The 20,690-nt window shown below is 41.7% G+C and overlaps 1 protein-coding gene across 2 annotated transcripts in view; it reads left to right on the top strand.

Moving 5' to 3' along the window:
* The window catches only part of LOC102950216 (desmoplakin), a 47,341-nt gene that overhangs the window by 8,251 nt on the left and 18,400 nt on the right, over positions 1-20,690 (top strand). For both annotated transcript variants that reach the window (XM_042985764.1, XM_042985765.1), the window contains exons 2-11: positions 5,647-5,749; positions 8,086-8,234; positions 9,231-9,405; positions 12,708-12,836; positions 14,011-14,061; positions 15,233-15,394; positions 15,946-16,050; positions 17,108-17,203; positions 17,782-17,907; positions 18,238-18,390. In XM_042985764.1, the coding sequence (XP_042841698.1) occupies positions 5,647-5,749; positions 8,086-8,234; positions 9,231-9,405; positions 12,708-12,836; positions 14,011-14,061; positions 15,233-15,394; positions 15,946-16,050; positions 17,108-17,203; positions 17,782-17,907; positions 18,238-18,390 (1,249 nt within the window). The remainder of the gene's footprint in view (positions 1-5,646; positions 5,750-8,085; positions 8,235-9,230; positions 9,406-12,707; positions 12,837-14,010; positions 14,062-15,232; positions 15,395-15,945; positions 16,051-17,107; positions 17,204-17,781; positions 17,908-18,237; positions 18,391-20,690) is intronic.

Here is a 20,690-nt window from a genome sequence, read left to right as displayed (position 1 = left end):
ATAATTTCCAACAAATATTTATTGAGCTTTTCTAAAGCCATTATTCTGTGAACCTGAATACAAAGAGACATAAGGACCCTGTGTTGATGGACTGAACGAAAGAAAGGCAAGAGATAAACATGGTGGTAGAGCTAGACAGAGAGGGAGAGAGAGAGAGGAAGGAAGAAAAGAAAGAATCCAACAGGAGAGAAAGTGTATACACAAAAGCAATACAGAATTAGTTGGCACGGACCACGTGTGCAATGAGCAGTACTGATTATTATAAAATGACTTTGAAAATCAGAAAGAGTAAATATTAAATTTTTTTCTTTTACTTTGTAATGCTGCATGCACTCAAAATATTTGTCATGTGTTTTTTGCTTATATTCTCGGCAATAGGCATTAAACTTAATGTCTCAATACAGCTAATGTTGAAGTCTTATTTTTAAAGAAAAGAATGTTATTTGGCAGTAGGAAAATAAAACATGAAAAGCTCTCTAATATTGTTCACATAATCATGTGGTCTGTCTTTAAAATTTGGATTAAGATCCAGAATGGGTTTTCCTTTTAGCCATTGATGAAGGGAACTTTATGTAAACAGTTAGAACCATTACTTGTTTAAACAAGTTTTAGAATGAATTTTTTTTTTGATGTTTGTTCAGGCAGGTTCTTTATAGTATGAACCACTTGCCTTTGTATGTTTGAAGATAAAACAGAATTTCTGAGAAGTTAAAAACTTCGAAGGACAAATGTTATTTTTTCAAGGACAGTAATTAATTTTAGTTTAGAAGTCAGTATTTTTGATTGATTTGACCCAAGTAAGTTTTGTCTTCTTGTGGGCTTTTTTAAAACATTTTTTTTTTTACATGACATCTTTCATCTCCCATGAATTTAAAAATTGAACTTTGAGCTTTGTTAGTTCAATTCCCAACATGGTTTAAAATCGCTGCACCCCAACATCTATACATAGCAGTATTGACAATTTTTTTTGAGGCCAGGGATTTTTAAAATCTCTATATGCTTGCTAAATAAGTACTTTTACTTAAAAATTATTTCTTCATCTGTGGTAGAATTTTGCATTTTTCCAGTCACCCTGTGAACTGAAGAGGAAACTTCATTCCCTACCATTAGAAGAGACTTTTGTATTATGATCAGTAGGAGTGAGTTTGGTGGTTTCATAAAACAGTTACAGAGGAGTGAGCTAAAGAAATCTTAGATATCCTATCTAGCCTAACAGATGAGAAAACTGAGGTCCAGAAATTTCTGATGTAAAAAAAAAAAAGTTCTGAAATTGTGATGTGGTAAATTAAAAATATGACTTGACTTAAAAAGTTTTGAGTGGCACACAGCTGTAACAAAAAGGCACGTGCTCCCTGAGCAAGCTCTCAGGGAGCAATATTCACTCTTTTCTGATTTTCTCCTGGCTGTCATGCTGACGGATCCTGCACAGTGTTGAGCGTCTGATGGCGGACTGACTTGATGAGTCACAGTCCATTCGCCTGCACTTTCTCCCTGATTGAAGTACAGCCATTTCTACGTGGAGTCTTCCTAGGGCCGCAGACAAGCAAATGGAACGTGAAAGTGGATTCTCTTTTCCCCGGTCACTAAACCTCAGTCAGCCTGAGCCTCCCTGCCCCTGATTTTGCTGGACTCACCTATTAGAAAAGCCTACACCTGGCTCCCTCTCTCACCTAGCTGTGTGCCCAAAGGGTGTTCCTGGCCACACTGCTGAAGTGGGGTTTTTACAGATGAGAGACAAAATGGGTAGATTTCTCTTTGAGAATCAGAGGAAGTCTTGGGGCGCGTGGGTGGCTCAGTCGGTTGAGCAGTTGAGCGTCTGACTCTATTTCCGCTCAGGTCACGATCTCATAGTTCATGAGATCAAGCCCCGAGTCCAGCTTCACGATGAGGGTGGAGCCTGCTTGAGATTCTCTCTCTCCCTCTGTCTCTGCCCCTCCCTGTGACATGCGTACATGCGTGTGTGCGTGTGTGCGTGCGTGCTCTCGCTCTCTCTCTCTCTCTCAGTAAATAAACTTAAAAAAAGGAACCAGATGAAGTCTTGAAAAGTCGTAAGTTGAAATTTGGTTAATTAGGTCATATTTTCCTATGGACATATAGCAAGATGGAAAATTCTTCATTATGTTTTTCTAACACTTAGCTTTCCCTTTTTTTTTCTTTTTGACCCTTAAAAAGATTCAATTTTTGTACTTTTCTCTTTCCTGTACAGTGGTTAATCTATTCGCCTAATTGCCAAGCAACACATAGGGGGTTTTAGTGGATGTCTAAGGCATGCATGGTGAACATAGGCAAGTCCTTTAGTGAAGCATGAAGATTTTTTTCAAAATTATTAGCAACATATGGAGTTACCTGTTTTTTTGATTAAGTTCAGATCTTTGTAGGGGAAATGTCTTCTAAAAGTAGGAGGGAACAAAAAACATGCAGAAAGTCCATGTATTTAAAAAAAATTTTTTTTAATGTTTATTTATTTTTGAAAGAGACAGAGACAGAATGTGAGTGGGGGAGGGGCAGAGAGAGAGAGGGAGCCACGGAATCCGAAGCAGGCTCCAGGCTCCGAGCTGTCAGCACAGAGCCTGATGCGGGGCTCGAACTCAGACGCGAGCTGGAGTTGATAGCTCAACCGACTGAGCCACCCAGGCGCCCCAAAAGTCCGTGTATTTTTAAGCCAACATCGAATTCCCTCACCTCCCTTTTTGCTGCATACAGTTCATTCCTATGTCATGGAACTACTCTAATAGTTGGTTTAAAAGCAGCTGGTGAGTTTTCTGTTTTGTCATCAAGTGAATTTAGTGTCATCACGTCACTCTTAAAAAGACTCGTATGTACACTTTGGTCCATTCATTCACAGCTGTTTGGCCTCCCTGCCTCTTTTTTTTTTTTTTTTTTAATACATTTTTATTTTAGGATAATTTTAGATTTATAGAAAAGTTGCAGATCCACTAGAGAGCTTTCATATGCGCTTCACTCAGTTTCTCCTATCAGCCTCTGTCTTGCAGCTCAGTTTGTGATACTTTTTACAATAGCCCATGCTATTAAATCATTTGAGGAACCCTGACTTTGCATTGCACTAAGAGATAGCCCTTTCGTTTATATACCGGGGACTGGCTTGCTTTGTGGGAATCACTCTCTGGACCAGATTGCTGGAAGCAGTCACGAAACGTTTCAGAACAAAGGCACTCTCATCGCCTTTCAATAAAGAAAATAAATATAATTACACAGGACCTTCCTAAATTCCTTATCCATCCTCGGGTTCTAAATGAGGTTTCTGTATTTCCTAATTTTTTCCTTTGTCTCTTGAATTTCTTTCATGTGATTCTTAAGTCCATTGGAATTTTGCACAAGTTTTGACAACTGATGCAGTCCTGTTTACATCTCAGCGATATGAGAAGTGTGCCAGGTTTCCTGTATAATTCTGAGTGGAAGAAAGAGAAGGCTGTGCTCATGGGGGGTGAGGGGCGGGGTGTGTGGGTTTTGGTAGGTGGGCAGTTCAGGCAGCATTGTGCCTGGGCCTGCCTGGAGAAGCCGTGTCATCATCCGGGAGTGGTTCCCAGGGAGAGCTTCCTCACCCACGTACATCAGCTAGTGCTGGCTTGTTGAGAAGCCTTCCTTGGAGAGAGGGACCGAAATAGGTGGCAGAGAAAGTCAGTTGCTTCCCCAACGTGAAAAGACGCAGAATCAGGTGCTGTGGGAGAAGTTTCTTGCGATCTCATCCCATCTACCCACGGGGTAGCCTGTGTTTTACAAATCCCTCCTTTTTTTCAAAGTGACATTCTTTCTTTACAGCACACACAGACACACCCAACCCCCACATGCAGGCACATATACACATAAGAGAAAGTCCAGTGCGTCCAACAGGCATCAGTTTTATCTGCAGGTGTAGACCAGTCCTGGCTGAAGCCCTGGTGGCTCTGCAGCCCTGTGAGGAACTCAGGAGGCCTTTTCCCAAACATTCAGCAATAATTTAATATGCTTTAAATCTCTTTCCACTAAGGCTTAGGAGGCTATGCTGTAGCATAATGAATGTATCTTGGCAAATTAAAAAATAATACTTTTATTCTATGTTGCTCTTTTTATGTATATCTGGAGCACATTATAGTCTCGTAATCTCTTTCTTTAAAATATAGAACATCTACAGGGGTGCCTGGGTGGCTCAGTCAGTTAAGTGTACAACTCTTGGTTTCTACTCAGGTCATGACCTCATGGTTCATGGGTCGAGCCCCATGTGGGGCTCCGCCCTGAGCGTGGAGCGTGCTTGGGATTCTCTCTCTCCCTGCTTGTGCTCTCTCTCTCTCTCAAAATAAATAAATAAACTTTAAAAAATATGGAACATCTACAACACCACCTTTTAAAAAATTTTTTTAATATTTATTTTTGAGAGAGAGAGAGAGAGAGACAGAGCACAAGTGGGGGAGGAACAGAGAGAGAGGGACACAGAATCTGAAGCAGGCTCCAGGCTCTGAGCTGTCAGTACAGAGCCCGACATGGGGTTCGAACTCATGAACTGCAAGATAGTGACCTGAGCTGAAGTCAGACGCTTCACCTGGGTGGTGCCCTCCGCCTTTTTTGTTTGTTTGTTTAAGGTTTCTGCCATGCATCTGCCAGGGAAATGTTTCATGTGAGATGTGCATTTGGGTGAGTATCATTGTAGAGAAAAATATTCCTTAGGGTCATCTTGAAAGGAAAAGCAGCTTGTTTTTGCATTCAAGATGTTTAAATTTCCCGTTGCTTTCCTGACACATATTTCTTTATCATTATTTTTTGTAGAATAAACTCTTCTCACACCTCCTACTGTTTTCCTCAGCCAGACTTAACTGTGAAACTTTCCTGTTCTGGGTCTGATCCCTTGAGGTCTTCCCTTGGAGGGCCTTGCATGGATAATCCTCATTATCAGTTATTATGGGATGAAGCAGGAAAGGTGATGGATAAGCTGCTGGAAATGTGTTTTTATAACTCAAGGGAATATTTCTGGGTTGGATCTTAGACCTGGGGGTGGGGAGGAAGCTTGCTGTGAAGGACATTATTGGGCTAATTAGTAAAATTGGAAAAAGTTCTATAGATTACAAAATAATGTTCAATTTTGAATGTCTTGATTTTGGTAACTGTACTGTGGTTATATAATTGAATGTTTATTCTTAGGAAACATGCTGAAATATTTTGGGGTAAAGAGTTTATGAATATTTTTAAATGCTTCAGACAAATGTATATAAGTTTTTTTCTTAATGTTTATTTTTAATTTTTATTAATGTTTATTTGTGAGAGAGAGAGTGAGAGCGAGAGGGAGAGGGGCAGACAGAGGGAGACACAGAATCCGAAGCAGGCTCCAGGCTCCGAGCTGTCTGCACAGAGCCCCATGTGGGGCTCAAACTCATAAACTGAGAGATCATGACCTGAGCCGAAGTCAGATGCTCAAGCGACTGAGCCACCCAGGCGTCCCCAGACAAATGTGTATATACGGCAATAAATACACCTGCAGAGAGGGGAAGAGCGATAAAACAAACATGCAAAACGTTAACAATGAGGGAATCTGCACAAAAGGTCTACAGGCGTGTTTTTGTTTCATTTTTGCAGCTTTTCTGAAAGTTTGAGATTATTTCGAAATGGGGAAAAAAATAAATTTCACATCTGCTTTCTTTGTGTTTGCTTTGTCAGTCAAACCGGGACGATGTCCAGGCACCAGAACCAGAACACCATCCAAGAGCTTCTGCAGAACTGCTCGGATTGTTTGATGCGGGCCGAGCTGATTGTACAGCCGGTGAGCTTTCTTGTTCTTCGAGAATGCCATCCACCTCTACCTTTGTCCCCGTTAGCTTAGACTTCTTGTCCTGATCTGTGCATCCTTATTCACTGATGTCCTGCATACTTAGAGTTTAGAGATTATCTTTTTCAAAACAGACTAGAGAGGGAGGTGTATCTTCTTCATCTATTTGTTGGTTTAACAACGGCCATCAGTTTCCAACAAATGTTTGCGGATTGCCACCCTTTTGGAATTGCAACAACCTGTCATTTATTTATTATTTTGATGATTATTGTCATGCTTTCTCTTCCTAGAAATGCAACCTGACATGTTTATGTCACTGGATTGTGACGTACGCCATCAATGTAATAAGTTTTTTTTTTGGTCAGGAAATATTACTGTATTGTGAGAACAATTCTATTTGAGAAAAGAAAAAGAAAGAAAGGAAGGAAGGAAGGGAGGAAGAAAGGAGGGAAAGAAGGAAGGAAGGAAGGAAGGAAGGAAGGAAGGAAGGAAGAAAATGAGCAATGGAAAATTGAGGAAAAATGGTAACATTTATGAAAGCCTCATGTTATTTCTGAGTATTAGCTTAAGTTCTCATTGAAACAGGCTTAGCAATCATGGATTGTCTTTGTAAAGTTTTAATTTTAAAGCACTGTAACTAGCATTCAGATTTGCTCTGGTTTTGCTAAAAACCAGAATGGTGGGGCTGTAGACACCTTTTCTCTGTTTCCCCTGATTTATCGTATCTCTCCAGGGAAGGAATTGAGTTTCAATCTTCCCTATGCTGACATTAATGTAGGGGTTACACCTGGAATCTGGCCCATCACAAAGTTCCCCCTGTGAAATACAAAGAGGGATTTTAACCAAGTAAATTTATGTGTTCTGTCTGGAGAATATCTTAATGTTCTAATTTCTCAATTTTAGAGATCTGTGTGGGTTCTAGTTTATTTTACCCAGTTAAAAAATGACTTCACTTTAATCAGTATAAAAGGATATTTGGGGATCAGCAAACTAGCTTGACTCTAGTTCTGGTTGTTCCAAGTCCCTGGTTTATTTTTTTATTTTTTATTGACTTATTTTTTTAATGTTTATTTTTGAGACAGAGCGTGAGTCGGGGAGGGGCAAGGAGAGGGAGACACAGAATCTGAAACAGGCTCCAGGCTCTGAGCTGTCAGCACACAACCCATGCAGGGCTCAAACCCACGAACCTCGAGATCATGACCTGAGCCAAAGTTGGACGCTTAACCGACTGAGCCTCCCATGCGCTACCCTGCCCCCCCTGCCAAGTCTCTCATTTAAAACACATTCTTCATCACAGAGCTGTGATTCCTTAACATAAAGCAAAATAGGAGGCTCCATGCTTCAGATTCTGTGTCTCCCTCTGTCTGTGCCCGTCCCCTGCTTGCACTCTGTCTCTCTCTCTCTCAAAAATAAACATTAAAAAAATTAAAAACAAAAACGGGAGGCTCCAGTGATTTACTATTGAATACATACACACCACAGTCCTGGACACGATTTGTAGTGGCTGTGGAAACGTTTTACATGTGGTTGTAAAAATGTACCTGGCATCATATTCTCAGTGTATTTTGACTTACATGCATTGAAGTGTAATAATGTCAGGAATAGATAGCATACTTGCTTCATTTGGCTGAAGTCAAATGAAAACAGCAATTGTAAAATTCGAGGGAAAGCTCATCTATGGCCCTGAAGCAGCGGCCTCTTGCATGTGAAAAGAGGAAGCTTTCTTTTTTTAAAACAATTTTTAATTTTGAAATAATTATAGACTCATAAGAAGTTGTAAAAATGGTACAGACCACCCTGGTGTACCCCATCACCCAGCTTCCCCCAGAGGTGACATCTCACACGACTGTGATGCATCATCAGAAGCGGGAAATTGATTAGCCCCATACCATGAATTAGATAGCTTCCTTTTAAGAACTGAAAAGCTGTGTTCCTAGAAGATGCAGGAAAAGCTCAGTGTGTGTGTAAAACACTTTATCCAGTAGAGTGTTCTGACCCCAGTGAAATTCCCATTGGACGGATGTTCTTTGTAAATATGAAAGATAGCATTTAACATATTGAAGCAAGGGAAAACTCAGTGTTCCGTAACTTTGCCTTTAAAGGCCTAGTAAAAATTTAAAATACAGTCCACAAATTTTGCTTCATGAATCCGCCCATATTTACCTACCTGTCCCACCAAATTAATAAGGTAATTTTCAGTTAGTCACATGCAAAATGGCATCTTCTACTATTTGTCAAGTTTACAGCAGAAGCTTTTGCTTTCGTGAACACAAGTGAAAGTCTTCCTCTCCAGCATCGTGTGTTGCCTTCATGTGGATTCTTTCCTTTAGGAACTGAAATATGGAGATGGGATACAGCTGGCTCGGAGCAGAGAATTGGATGAATGTTTTGCCCAGGCCAACGATCAGATGGAAATTACCGATAGCTTGATCAGAGAGATGCGACAGATGGGCCAGCCCTGTGATGCCTATCAGAAAAGGTATTGCCTTTATCACAGAACACATTTACCGGCAGGCCTCATGAAGAAGAATGTCATGCACCCACTGGCACTCAGTCATGTGGCCCAGGTCTTCCCTTGAAGGAACCACAGCCATTCCGGAGGAAGGCTGGGCATCCTTGGTGTTTGTGCAGCTACTATATACAGTAGCTATATAGTGATTCTATTCTACCTTCCTCTTGTGTGGAATCACAAAGCTGCCATGAAAAGAATTAAACAGAGGTGCCCGAAGGAGTGGGCTTGTATTGATTGAGGGGTTGAGTTTGTTATGAGATGTTACATGTACCTCCATTTTTTAGGGGGCAACGAAAACCTTGGGCACAGCATTTGACTTTCAAGAGTCTAATACCAAGGCAAGCCCTGTTTGATGCATACAGAACTGAGGCGTGTAGAGTTGAAAAAGCAGTTCAGAGCAGAGATGGGTGGTCTTGATTTTGCTGTCATGGTACTTGGGGCCCATGGCACGAGGCAAATTCCCAGGGTGAAACTTGGGGGGACGCAGGGGGTACTACCGGGTTAGGCAAAGCCAGCGACACTTTCTGTGATGTTTCAGACTCTGAGCATCATAATATTGAGGTTCTTGTATGTGATTGAGATTCAAGTCATGTGGTAAAGAAAATAAATCTTCAGGGGCACCTGGGTGGCTCAGTTGGTTAAACTGGCTCTTGGTTTCGGCTCAGGTCACGATCTTGCACCTTCATGGGTTCGAGCCCTCCATCGGGTTCTGCGCTGGGAGTGCAGAGCCTGCTTGGGATTCTCTCTCTCCCTCTCTCTCTCTGCCCCTCCCCTACTCACCCTGTCTCTTTTGCTCTCAAAATAAATAAACTTAAAAAAAAGAAAAGAAAAGAATTCTTTAAATAAGACATTTGTGACCTCCGTGCTAACACAAAGGAGACTCAGAAGGGGGGACATTTGTCCAGAACATGTCTTCATAGGCTGTTTTCCTGCCACAGTGTAATTGTTTTCCTTTCCTTTCAGACTGCTTCAGCTCCAGGAGCAAATGCGAGCCCTTTATAAAGCCATTAGCGTCCCTCGAGTCCGAAGGGCCAGCTCCAAAGGTGGTGGAGGGTACACCTGTCAGAGTGGCTCCGGGTGGGATGAATTCACCAAACGCCTCACCAGCGAATGTCTGGGGTGGATGAGGCAGCAGAGGGTAAGCAACTTCCAGACGCGGTTGGTTCTGGAGTGTTCCACACCTGGGTGTCAGGTGTATAGAACATAGCAGGGTCGGCCCCAGTGGTCTGGCCACAGAGTGGTCTGGGACCTCAGTTGGCAGTAGAAACTTGCTGTTTTCCATATTTTCCTGATATACAATTTAAATTGAATGCTTCTTTTTTGAAATAAATAAAACTTCAGCTTTTTTTTTTTTTCTTCTCTTCTGTGGCTTAGGAAATCAGCCTCATTGTTTTATGGTCCTACTTTATCATACAGGTAACATTTAACAGGTATAATTTAATAAGTAGATTTTGAATATCTAGCTCTTACCATTCCAACCTGAAAATGTGTTGGAGTTCATGGGTCATTGTTCTTTCTACTTGAGCAGTGGTAAGGTGGTAAGTGACCTCATCTGTGTTACTGATAGGTACTTAAAAAAAATCTTGTAGAGGTTTATTTAAAATGTTAAATTGGAGGAGCTGGAAACAGTAAAACTGGATATTCTGGTTTGGGTTCATCGGTTGCTTACCTTATACTTTTGAAGTATCAGTTGCCTTGTGCAATCATTACGTCATGGGTGTGGGAGGGGAGTAAAATAATGGCAACCAAAGTATATGCTGTGCCTTTCCCTACAACTGCAGTTTCTACAAAGTGTTTTCCAATGCTAATTATTGTTTTGTTGTTTTATGTGGTCATTAGGCCCTTTAATGAACAGGTGGCATTAGAAATATATCATAATCATGTAGATGGGGATTTTATAATGAAAAACCTGATGCTAATAACCCACCCTTCTCTCGAGAAGGTGGATACGATAGAATGATAAGTTGTGCAGACATCGTTTGTTATGCCATGTGGTTGTGGTTGTAAGAAATACTGGTTTTGTTGTTTGTTGTTGGACCAACTGAGCAGTGGGTTCAAAGTTTCTCAACCACTTAACATTTTTTGTATATGTTTTTACCTAAGTGGTGAGGGTTTATGGGTCTGTACATTCATTCATTCAATTAAGCTTTTCTCCTACTTGTTATAAAGACTATATAATACTATTATAGAAGGTGGGGCTTATAGAGGAGAAAAGTCAGTTATAATCCCAGAAACATAAATAAGAGTCCTATTTGCATGTTTTCAGATTCTCTTTTCATCTTTGAACACACATTCCTTGAGCTTTTTTATATCTATTGGCACCATACCAGAAAGGGTGTGTTCAAAATTATGTTTCATGGTCCTGGAAATGAATGTTATTGAAGAAAACAAGACATGTACGCCCAAATGCCAGATTTCTGTCCAGAACAGTGTGGGATTAATTGCTGTGTTTGAGCTGTAATAAAATCCTGCTCAGATAGGGCTGGGGGAGGGGTGGTGCTCCAGTCCCTGTGGAATGGAGCCCTCAAAGGAAGCTTGCTTGGCAGAGCCGGTGGGGCTTGAGCTACATCATAAGTGATGTTAGGTGAGACAACCTTTGAACCAAGTTACTTGTTTGGTGTGAAAACATCCCATCGCCTAATTCCTCCTCAGTCAGTATGACAGTTATATAAAATGACAGCTCATCACCAGTCATTTTCTGTATTCATGTTGGGTGTAGCTTGGCAAGAATCCTTTGTAGCAAAGGCTCAACATTTTTAAAAGTTTGAAATGGCATCGCCCCTGGGCTCACTTTTCTGTCGTGGTGGGGGAGTATTGTTTTAATAGGTGCCATTGATGAGCAATGCAGTTCAGATCAGCTGGCCCCCATGGTTTGAAAGGAACTAGAAGTAGTTTTATCACTTACTGAGGGTTTGCTCTGGGATTGTCTCGGGGCCCTTTTCCTCTTATCCCTCTTCCCCCAAGCACAGCCTGCATTCTTTCTCACTCCCAGGAGACTGGGCCACAGGCCCAGCTAGCTGATAAGGGAGGGAGCAGCAGTGTCCCCAGCCACATGATCAGTAAGCAGTCACACATCTCCTGTGCCAGGTTTTTGTTGTTTCCCTGATTTGTGTTTCTGCTGATGGGCTGCTCAGATACTATACACCCTGCTGGTAATGAGGGGCGTGCACGGGAGCCTGGTCATCCTATTAACTTCCTAGTGCACTCACCTGTTTCTGCTCGAAAGCCGAAAAGAGCAAGGGAGAGAAAGGTCAAAGTCCCCGGTAACTTTCAGCAATCTGACTGAAATGGCTCCCCTTTCTGAAGGCTTGCCAAGTGTATTAGAACATGGATGTGGCTTAGAACAATGTGTGTTATGTTCTTGCTGCAATACCAGACTGGGATGTTTGGCCTTGGCGTGTGTAAGAGATGACACAGGTGATTTGAAAATTTACATGAGCTCGTGCAAAAGAAACATGAGATAATAGACCTGCCTCAGTATGAAACTTGTGGAATAGTACGCTTGTTTCTTATTATGTGGCATTCTTAAATTTGAAGTAGTGGGGACTCAAATTGGAAAGTCAGGTTTAATTCTTAAAGAGCTAACATGAGGCTTTGAGTATGTGCTGTAGTAACTTCTCTTTGAAGTGGGCCATAGGGAGTTTTGCATCCTGAAAGGTAATGGTAAATGCCAAGTTTAAAGAGTCAACAATTAACACGAATCGCAATAATTTAAAGAAATGAACAGTGAAAAATACTTTGAGGTCAGCCGTTTAGCTTGGGAAGTAGTACATGACTGAGCTTACTGAGCTATTTCTGATGCACATTTTAAAATGAATATAGGGGCACCTGGGTGGCTCAGTCAGTTGAGGGCCCGACTCGATTTCAGCTCCAGTCATGATATCACTGTTCGTGAGATCAGGTCCCGTGTCAGGCTTCACTTCACTTCACTTCAATGACAACGCAGTGCCTTCTTGGGATTCTGTCTTTCCCTCTCTCTCTGCCCCTTCCTGCACCTCAAAACAAATAAATATTAAAAAAAATAAAATGACTGAATATAGGAACTTCTATCAGTATTTTCTAATATATCATACACATACTATACAGATACATGCCACTTGCATGTGCACAGGTAGATATTTTTTTCGTTAGAGGACATAATCTAGCTTTCAAGGGTCTCCTTCCTGCATCATCTCTCCTCAGCCGTGTTGAGCTGGGGTTGAACAAGTTGTGGGAAGTATTGGGCAAGCCCTGTTTGCTGTTCAGGAATTCCAAGCCTTTACAGTTTTTGGCGGGGGTGGGGGGGGTGGGGGGGGTTCAAGAACATTGAATATTTACATCTTCATGTTTATCTGAATGGAAGCTATGGCTGTCCCTTGATACTCTGACCCCTGTTGCTGGGGCTAAGGTGAATCTAATGGAAAGGATTGGAAATGAAGGGCACACTCTTTCCCTTGGCAGGCGGAGATGGATATGGTGGCCTGGGGCGTGGACCTGGCCTCCGTGGAGCAGCACATCAACAGCCACAGGAGCATCCACAACGCCATTGGGGACTATCGCTGGCAGCTGGACAAAATTAAGGCTGACCTGGTACTTTGAGATGTTTTCATTTTTAGAATCTTAGAAAAGTATATGGAGGGATTGTGGAATTTCTCGATCCCGGGCGTTTTTGTCTGAAACATTAGCCTAAGATTTCTTCCATAACAGACTGGAAATTTCTAAAAATCCCATTTCATAAATGGGGAAGCGGGCTCAAATAGACCTGCTAGAGACTGTGTTAACACTCGAGGGAGAGGTAAACAGAAGGCGAAAGGTGGACACACATGCATTTGGGCACAGTTTGTAGAATAGGGTATTTGAGGGTGGTAGGGTTTTTTGTTTGTTTTTAGAAAGCAGAGCATCTCTTAAATAGAGAAAGAGCTACAATTATAAAATTTGTGTGCTTGGAAAATCCTTTCCTATGTGGTAATTCAATGGATTTCTAATAGGGGAAATCGTGTCTCTTCCTAACACTTTTCCTTTGTCAAAGGACTGACTTGCATCTGGCTCAAGAAATACAGCATGAAATAATCACTCGATTTTCAGTACTTGGATCCCCCTGACCAGATATCCTGCTTTTAAATCCCTCACTTTTTTACTTAGACCAGAGATACTCATCCTCACTTCTGCCTTTTTTCCTCCCTTACTTTTGTCTACCTGAATATCTCACCAAATTTCTCCCTTTTTTCTCTAAGGTCTAGAGAGTCCTAAGTTGTCTTGTGAAACTTAACACATGAATTAACATGTGAATCTTTAAGTGATCAACCTTTTGTGGTGATAACAACAAAAGCACAGTAAGGGGGCGCCTGGGTGGCTCAGTTGGTTGAGTGTCTGACTCTTGATTTTGGCTTGTGATCTCATGGTTTGTGAGTTCAAGCCCTGCATCAGGCTCTGCATGGAGCCTTCTTGGGATTCTCTCTCTCTCTCTCTCTCTCTCTCTCTCTCTCTCTCTCTCTCTCCCCTGCTTATTCTCTCTTTCTCTCTCTCTGTGTCTCTCTCAAAAAAAAAAAAAAAAAAAAAAGAAAAAAGCCAGTGAGGGAAAAGGTCCCTATGAGTAAAAGGGATTTTTACTGAGAGATTTTCTGAGATTTTCTAGAGCAAATACTTCTTTCTACTGAGGGATCTGAATTCAATATCTGACAAAAAGGAGGTTTAGAAGGGCTGCTCTTTTTGTACAAACCCACGAGGGGAATTAACTACTTGCTCGCTGTTTGTCTTTTTCTAGAGGGAGAAATCTGCGATCTACCAGTTGGAGGAGGAGTATGAAAACCTGCTGGTAAGCAGACTTATTTCTGACATCTCTGCATTCAGTTCAGTTCAGTTCCATAAAAGTGGAGAACAGCCTGGGCGGCAGCACCTAATAACCCAGGAAGTACCTGGAAGTAATAGTTAGGGGCTTGTAGATGCTAACTGCATTTCCACTGCTGGGGTTCCTTCAGAAGTGAAGTTAGAAGACTTTTTTTCTGAAGACAGTATTCACCGATATTCTGTTTATTTGCAAGTTGAGGGTCACGTATATAACACAGATTAAATACTTGGTGTTAAATAAAGCTTTTCCATTGGTCAATTGCAGCCTTTTTATGAAGTATAAACAAAAATAAGACTTGTTTTCCCTAGATAGAGAGTGATTAGACCATCATCACCATTTTATGACAAACGTGAAATCAGTTCACTTGACTGGTAAGAAGAGTGGTTGCCATTTTTTTCACCTACTTGTGACACCCTGGCTTCACGTCCTCAATATTTTCTTGTTGGCAGTGATCCTTTTAAAATAATGTGGCTAGTGGGACACAATGTAGGACACAATTGTCCTATTAGATCCGGGGCATGACTGATGGCACCTTGAAATTTTGGGGTGAGGCAGAGGGCAGGAAAAACTTGGCTTATCTTTCTAAGCATCTGTTTTTCCCTTTGTAGTCTAAAACTAATTCTCGAAACCAAACGTCAGTGTCTGAATCAAGACCCTTTGCGTTAGGCTATTCCACTGAATCTAAAATTGCTCCCTTGTTGATCATAAGTTTGGATGGATTTTTGTTTTTTTTCTTTTTTTTTACATCCTAGGTGGTCAGGGAAGATTTTACCGATTCATGTGATTTATTTATTTTTTAATTAATGTTTACTTTCAAGAGAGTGAGAGAGACAGAGCATGAGTGGGGGAGGGGCAGAGAGAGAGAGGGAGACACAGAATCCGAAGCAGGCTCCAGGCTCCGAGCTGTCAGCACAGAGCCTGACACAGGGCTCGAACTCACAAACTGTGAGATCGTGATCTGAGCTGAAGGCAGACGCTTAACTGACTGAGCCACCCAGGCGCCCCTGTATTTGTCTATTAAAAGAAAAAACATTTTTTTAAATAAAAGGGACCACACAGATTTATCTATGGAAACTGCAGAGAACACCAGTAAGGTGCATACTGTTATCCTAATGCTGCTTTTGAACTTGCCTTGCAGAAAGCGTCCTTTGAGAGGATGGATCACCTGCGACAGCTGCAGAACATCATCCAGGCCACGTCCCGAGAGATCATGTGGATCAATGACTGTGAGGAGGAGGAACTGCTCTATGACTGGAGTGACCGGAACACCAACATCGCCCAGAAGCAGGAGGCCTTCTCTGTAAGCTTGCCCCTCGGAGTTGTAGATGCGAGGCTCTTGCCTGAGAGGGCCCCGACATGGGGACAAAGGCCTCAATAATTTAATCAGCTATGTGGACTTCTGCCTCAGTTGAAATGGTCATGACAAGCCCTTCCTTTCTGGAAACTTCTCAGTGACTCCAGAGGGGCAATGCATTGCTTACCATCCTGGAAGACAGTAGATAAGAGTCAGAATTATGCATTTGGATATCCCAAAGTGTGTGTAGCCCAGTAGGATGCTGGATTCAAACCTAGGATTAGGAAATCTCACCATTAGTTGTTGCTGTCCCTTTGCCTGTGTGCATTGGGACAAGACATGTCTCCAGTGTGACATCTGCCATGTACTAGATGATCTCAAACACCCTTTCTGGTCTTTAAAATGCTATGATTCTTGAGGACACCATAATTCGACTGTTTGACATTGTTCATTTCCAGAATGCAGTTTTGTATTCTAATTTTCCCTAAAACCAGTAGAAGTGATGGCCGGCTAATGGTGACTTTGCTCTGATGGATTTGTTTTTCTTTCGTTTACAGATACGCATGAGCCAACTGGAAGTTAAGGAAAAAGAGCTCAATAAGCTTAAACAAGAAAGTGACCAACTTGTCCTCAATCAGCATCCAGCTTCAGACAAAATTGAGGTAGACTTCAAGAGATATTTTCATTAGAGAGTAAAGGGGAACTTTTTATAAAGTAATACTATACAGATTGAATGATTCGTATGTATCATAAAGCCATGACAAGTTTATTTTACATATTTTGGGATCAAAACCCTAGACTCGGGGCTGACAAGCTTTTCTGGAAAGGACCAAATAATTAATATTTTAGGCTTGCAGGCCATTTGGTTTCTGTTGAGATTACTTAACGCCGACATTGTTATGTGACAGTAACCATAACAACATGTAAGTGAATGAACATGACTGTGTTCCAACAAAACTTTATTTATAAATACATGCAATGGGTCCAGTGTAGCCTTCGGGCCGCTGACCTCTGCCCTAGGCTGCCATCTGTGGGCTGTGCTTAAGGCCAACATTAGCTGGTAGCAGCACTGTAATGGCCATACTGGTTGTTAGAAACTGTTCTTCATACCAGTTGATAAGAGTCACTGCCTTAAACCCCTCAAGCCCTCTGCATGGGTTCCTTGGACTTCCTCATCATCCAGAAGCTGTATAGGAACAGGGTGCAGTGGAAGGACCCTGCCCCAGTGCCACCCAGTGTCTGTTCTGGTTCTGATTGGTCAGTAACTATGCCATTTGAGTGAATATTTTGGCTAATCTCCTAGTGGTATCTATTTGCTAAAACTGTTTTTAATTTCTACCATACCAAGAGTTCCCTATTGGGAATTTTTTTTTTTTTTTTAATTTATTTTGAGAGAGCGAGACTGTGCATGTGCACAAGTGGGGGAGGGACAGAGAGCGAGAATTCCAAGCAGGCTCTGCGCTATCAGCACAGACCTCACAAACTGTGAGATCATGACCTGAGTCGAAACCAAGAGTCAGACGGTTAACCATCTGAGTCCCCCAGGCAGCCCCCCCCCCCGTTGGGAAGTTTCTGTTTTCAATTTTTAGAAAAATGTTTGCTTGATTTGGTATAGATAAAACATATTTCATAGCTTTCATTCAAGCTCACATGTCAATCAAAGAATGGATGTCCTTGTCACTGAGTGGCAATGTGACAGCTGATGGTTTCTTGTTTCAGGCATATATGGATACTCTTCAGACACAGTGGAGCTGGATTCTCCAGATCACTAAGTGCATTGATGTTCATCTCAAAGAAAATGCTGCCTACTTCCAGGTTTTTATGCTTAGTAGTAATTTAATTGTCGTATAGGTCTTAATACCTTATCTTCTTTTTTTCTAATTTTTTTTGATGTTTTATTTATTTTTGAGAGAGAGAGAGAGAGAGAGAGAGACCGAGTATGAGTGGGGGAGGGGCAGAGAGAGAGGGAGACACAGAATCTGAAGCAGGCTTCAGGCTCTGAGCTGTCAGCACAGAGCCTGACCCCAGGCTCAAACTTGTGAACTACGAGCTCATGACCTGAGCTGAAGTCGGATTCTTAACCGACCGAGCCACCTGGGTGCCCCAGAATACTTTATCTTTTGAATGTACTCCTAGAAGCACTGAATATAGTCTTCAAAATATTTTACAAATCCTATTTATTGGCTTTTCGTGTCAAGGAGCACAGATTGGCAACTTGATCATGAGTCACTCAGATGACTCTGGCTGTCACGTAGGTTAATATACCTTCTGCTGTAACCTTTTCCTTTAGCCACCTATTAAATAGACTCCGGGAAGGTGCTCCTTGAAATGGAAATAGTAGTTGCCTACTGAGTTCCTTTTCCTTAACATGTGATCACTCTCATCTTTAATAGTTTTTTGAAGAAGCCCAGTCAACTGAAGCCTACTTGAAGGGCCTTCAGGACTCCATCAGGAAGAAGTACCCCTGTGACAAGAACATGCCCCTGCAGCGCCTGCTGGAACAGATCAAGGAGCTGGAGGTATCGTCGCAAAACAAAGACAGAATACTGATTACTTACCAAGAAAATTCCTTTGGAAAGCATACTTCAAATTCTATTGGCAAAGTCTTTTCACACAATGATATTCTTTCCTGCCCACTTCATTCATGGCTCTGTAGCTGCTGAAGTGGCTTGTTATGAAAGGTTCCTATCGTTCCTGCAGATAGATAAACCTGCAGCCTTTTGTAGCTGAGGCAACTGTAGCAATACCTAATTTGTGACGTCGTAGCAGCTATATTAATGTCATTTGCAGGTCTTACCTGAAATGCACTGAGCATCTATGCTAAAGTACAATCTTATTTCCAATTGCAGAAAGAACGAGAGAAAATCCTGGAATACAAGCGTCAGGTCCAGAACTTGGTAAACAAGTCCAAGAAGATTGTGCAGCTGAAACCACGCAACCCAGACTACAGAAGCAACAAACCCATTATTCTCAGGGCTCTCTGTGACTACAAACAAGACCAGGTGTGCACTCACTTCTTCAGAATGAATCACATGTTTTCCCTTTCTTTGCTTAGAGATTTTTGCCATCGAGGGAGTAGAGTTTAATCCACGTATCAGTGGGCAGCCAAGTCAATGCCTTGCTTTCATACACAGAGCAACAAACTGTTGAACTGCAGCAGCTTTACTCTGACTCTTATCATAGCTCTTGATAATTAGAACAGTGGTGATTATTTTTTAAATGTTTATTTATCTATTTTGAGAGAGACAGAGAGAGGCAAGTGGAGGGCGGTGGCAGAGAGAAAGAGGGAGTGGGAGAATCCCAGGCAGGCTCTGAGGTTACAACAGAGCTCTACGTGAGGCTCTGTCTCATGACCCTGGGATCATGACCTGAGCCGAAATCAAGAGTCGGATGCCCAACCGACTGAGCCATCCAGGTGCCCAGGGCAACAGTTATTTTTAAACTTTTCATTTTAAGTATTAATACTTCTCTTCTTCTAATATGCAGAACTTCATCTGTGATTACCCTTTAAATCTTTTTTTTTAAGCTTATTTATTTTGAGAGACAGTGCATGAGAGTGGGGGAAGGGACAGAGAGGGGGAGGGAGAGAGAGAAAGAGAGAGAGGGAGAGAGAGAATCCCAAGCAGGCTCTGCCCTGTCAGCACAGGGTAGGGCTGGAACCCATGAACTGTGAGATCATGACGTGAGCCGAAGTCAGATGCTTAACCCACTGAGCCACCCCATGCCCCACCCTTTAAATCTTAAATTTTAAAATCTTAAAATTTCTATAAAGAACTTTAAGTTTCTGACATGAAAGAAAGCGGGAATGTGAGCATTATGCTGCGTTTGAAGTGAATGTGGTTACAGACATTATGAATTGATTGAGCATATTAATCCTGCAGGCTCTGTGGTAAATACAAGCATTTATATGGAAAGAGGACTTGTTTTTACTAATTACTTATGTGATTTTCACAGCTTTTTTTCTTTTTTTTTCTAATTTTTTTTAATGTTTATTTTTGAGAGAGAGAGAGGCAGAGCAGGAGCAGGGGAGGGGCAGAGAGAGGGAGACACAGAGTCAAAAGACATAGAGCCTGACTCAGGGCTCAAACTCATGAGCCATAAGATCATGACCTGAGCTGAAGTCAGATGCTTAACTGACTGAGCCACCCAGGCGCCCCCGCACAACTCTGTTTTCCTGTAAAAATTATGGAGGATTTAAGAAATATATGACCAGCTGTTTAGATACATGTTATAAAACGGTGGAGTTTATTCTAACAGGTGGAGATGTTTTAAGAACTTGCATGGTAAGGGGCACTTGGGTGGCTCAGTCAGTTAAGTGACTGACTTCGGCTCAGGTCATGATCTCACAGTTTGTGAGTTCTGGCCTCACATCGGGCTCTGTGCTGACAGCTCGGAGACTGGAGCCTGCCTTGGATTCTGTGTCTCCCTCTCTCTCTGCCTCTCCCCTAATCTCACTCTGTCTCTCTCTCTCGCACTCTTAAAAATACATACACATTAAAAAAAAAAAGAGAACTTGCATGGAGAGAAGCAAGTTGAAATAGAGATATGAAATACATAAATATCAAGCTTATTACATTTCACTAGTTAAGATAGTTGTTCTGTTTGAAGTGTACCCATTTCAAGAAGCTATGGAGTTGATTTAGAAAGTGAGCTATTCAGGGGGCTGGGTGGCTCAGTCAGTGAAGCATATGACTCTTGATTTTGGCTCAGGTCATGATCTCAGAGTTCGTGACATGAAGACCCATGTGGGGCTCTGTACTGACAGCACAGAGCCTGCTTGGGATTCTCTCTTTCCCTCTTTCTCTGCCCCTTCCCTGTTCGTGCCTGTGCGCTCTCTCCTCCTCTCCCTCAAAATAAATAAATTAACTTAAAAAAAAGTAAGCTATTTAGATGTTGTAGTTAATTTAGAAAGTTATTTTCTGGGAAAGAATTTCAGAATTTCTTTTTATTTCTAACTTTTAAGAGCAAGTGAATGAGACAGGTGACTCCCACATACTCAAATTTAATATATAAAATATGAACTCACAAAAATAGAAAAGCCACGGGGGGAATTTTTGCTTTACAAAAGGATTTCTCGCTTTACTGATGGATTCCCCAAGCTGTCGTTGGAAAGTTACTTTACCTAATTCATTTTATACACACCTTTTAGGCTCACATGTATTATTTAAAGCATCAGTATTGATGGGATGTGTAAAGATCATCTTCATTTAAGGGCAAATAATAAGATAAAAGCTCAAACAGTTTGCATATTTCATCTCTATTTCTCCCTTTGAGAAAAAAGATAAGAATGTGTGTACTCATG

The sequence above is a fragment of the Panthera tigris genome, chromosome B2 (genome assembly GCF_018350195.1).
Source record: "Panthera tigris isolate Pti1 chromosome B2, P.tigris_Pti1_mat1.1, whole genome shotgun sequence".
Classification (NCBI taxonomy): domain Eukaryota; kingdom Metazoa; phylum Chordata; class Mammalia; order Carnivora; family Felidae; genus Panthera; species Panthera tigris.
Note: the sequence above shows the minus strand (reverse complement) of the source record. Positions and strands in the feature narration are given on the sequence as shown.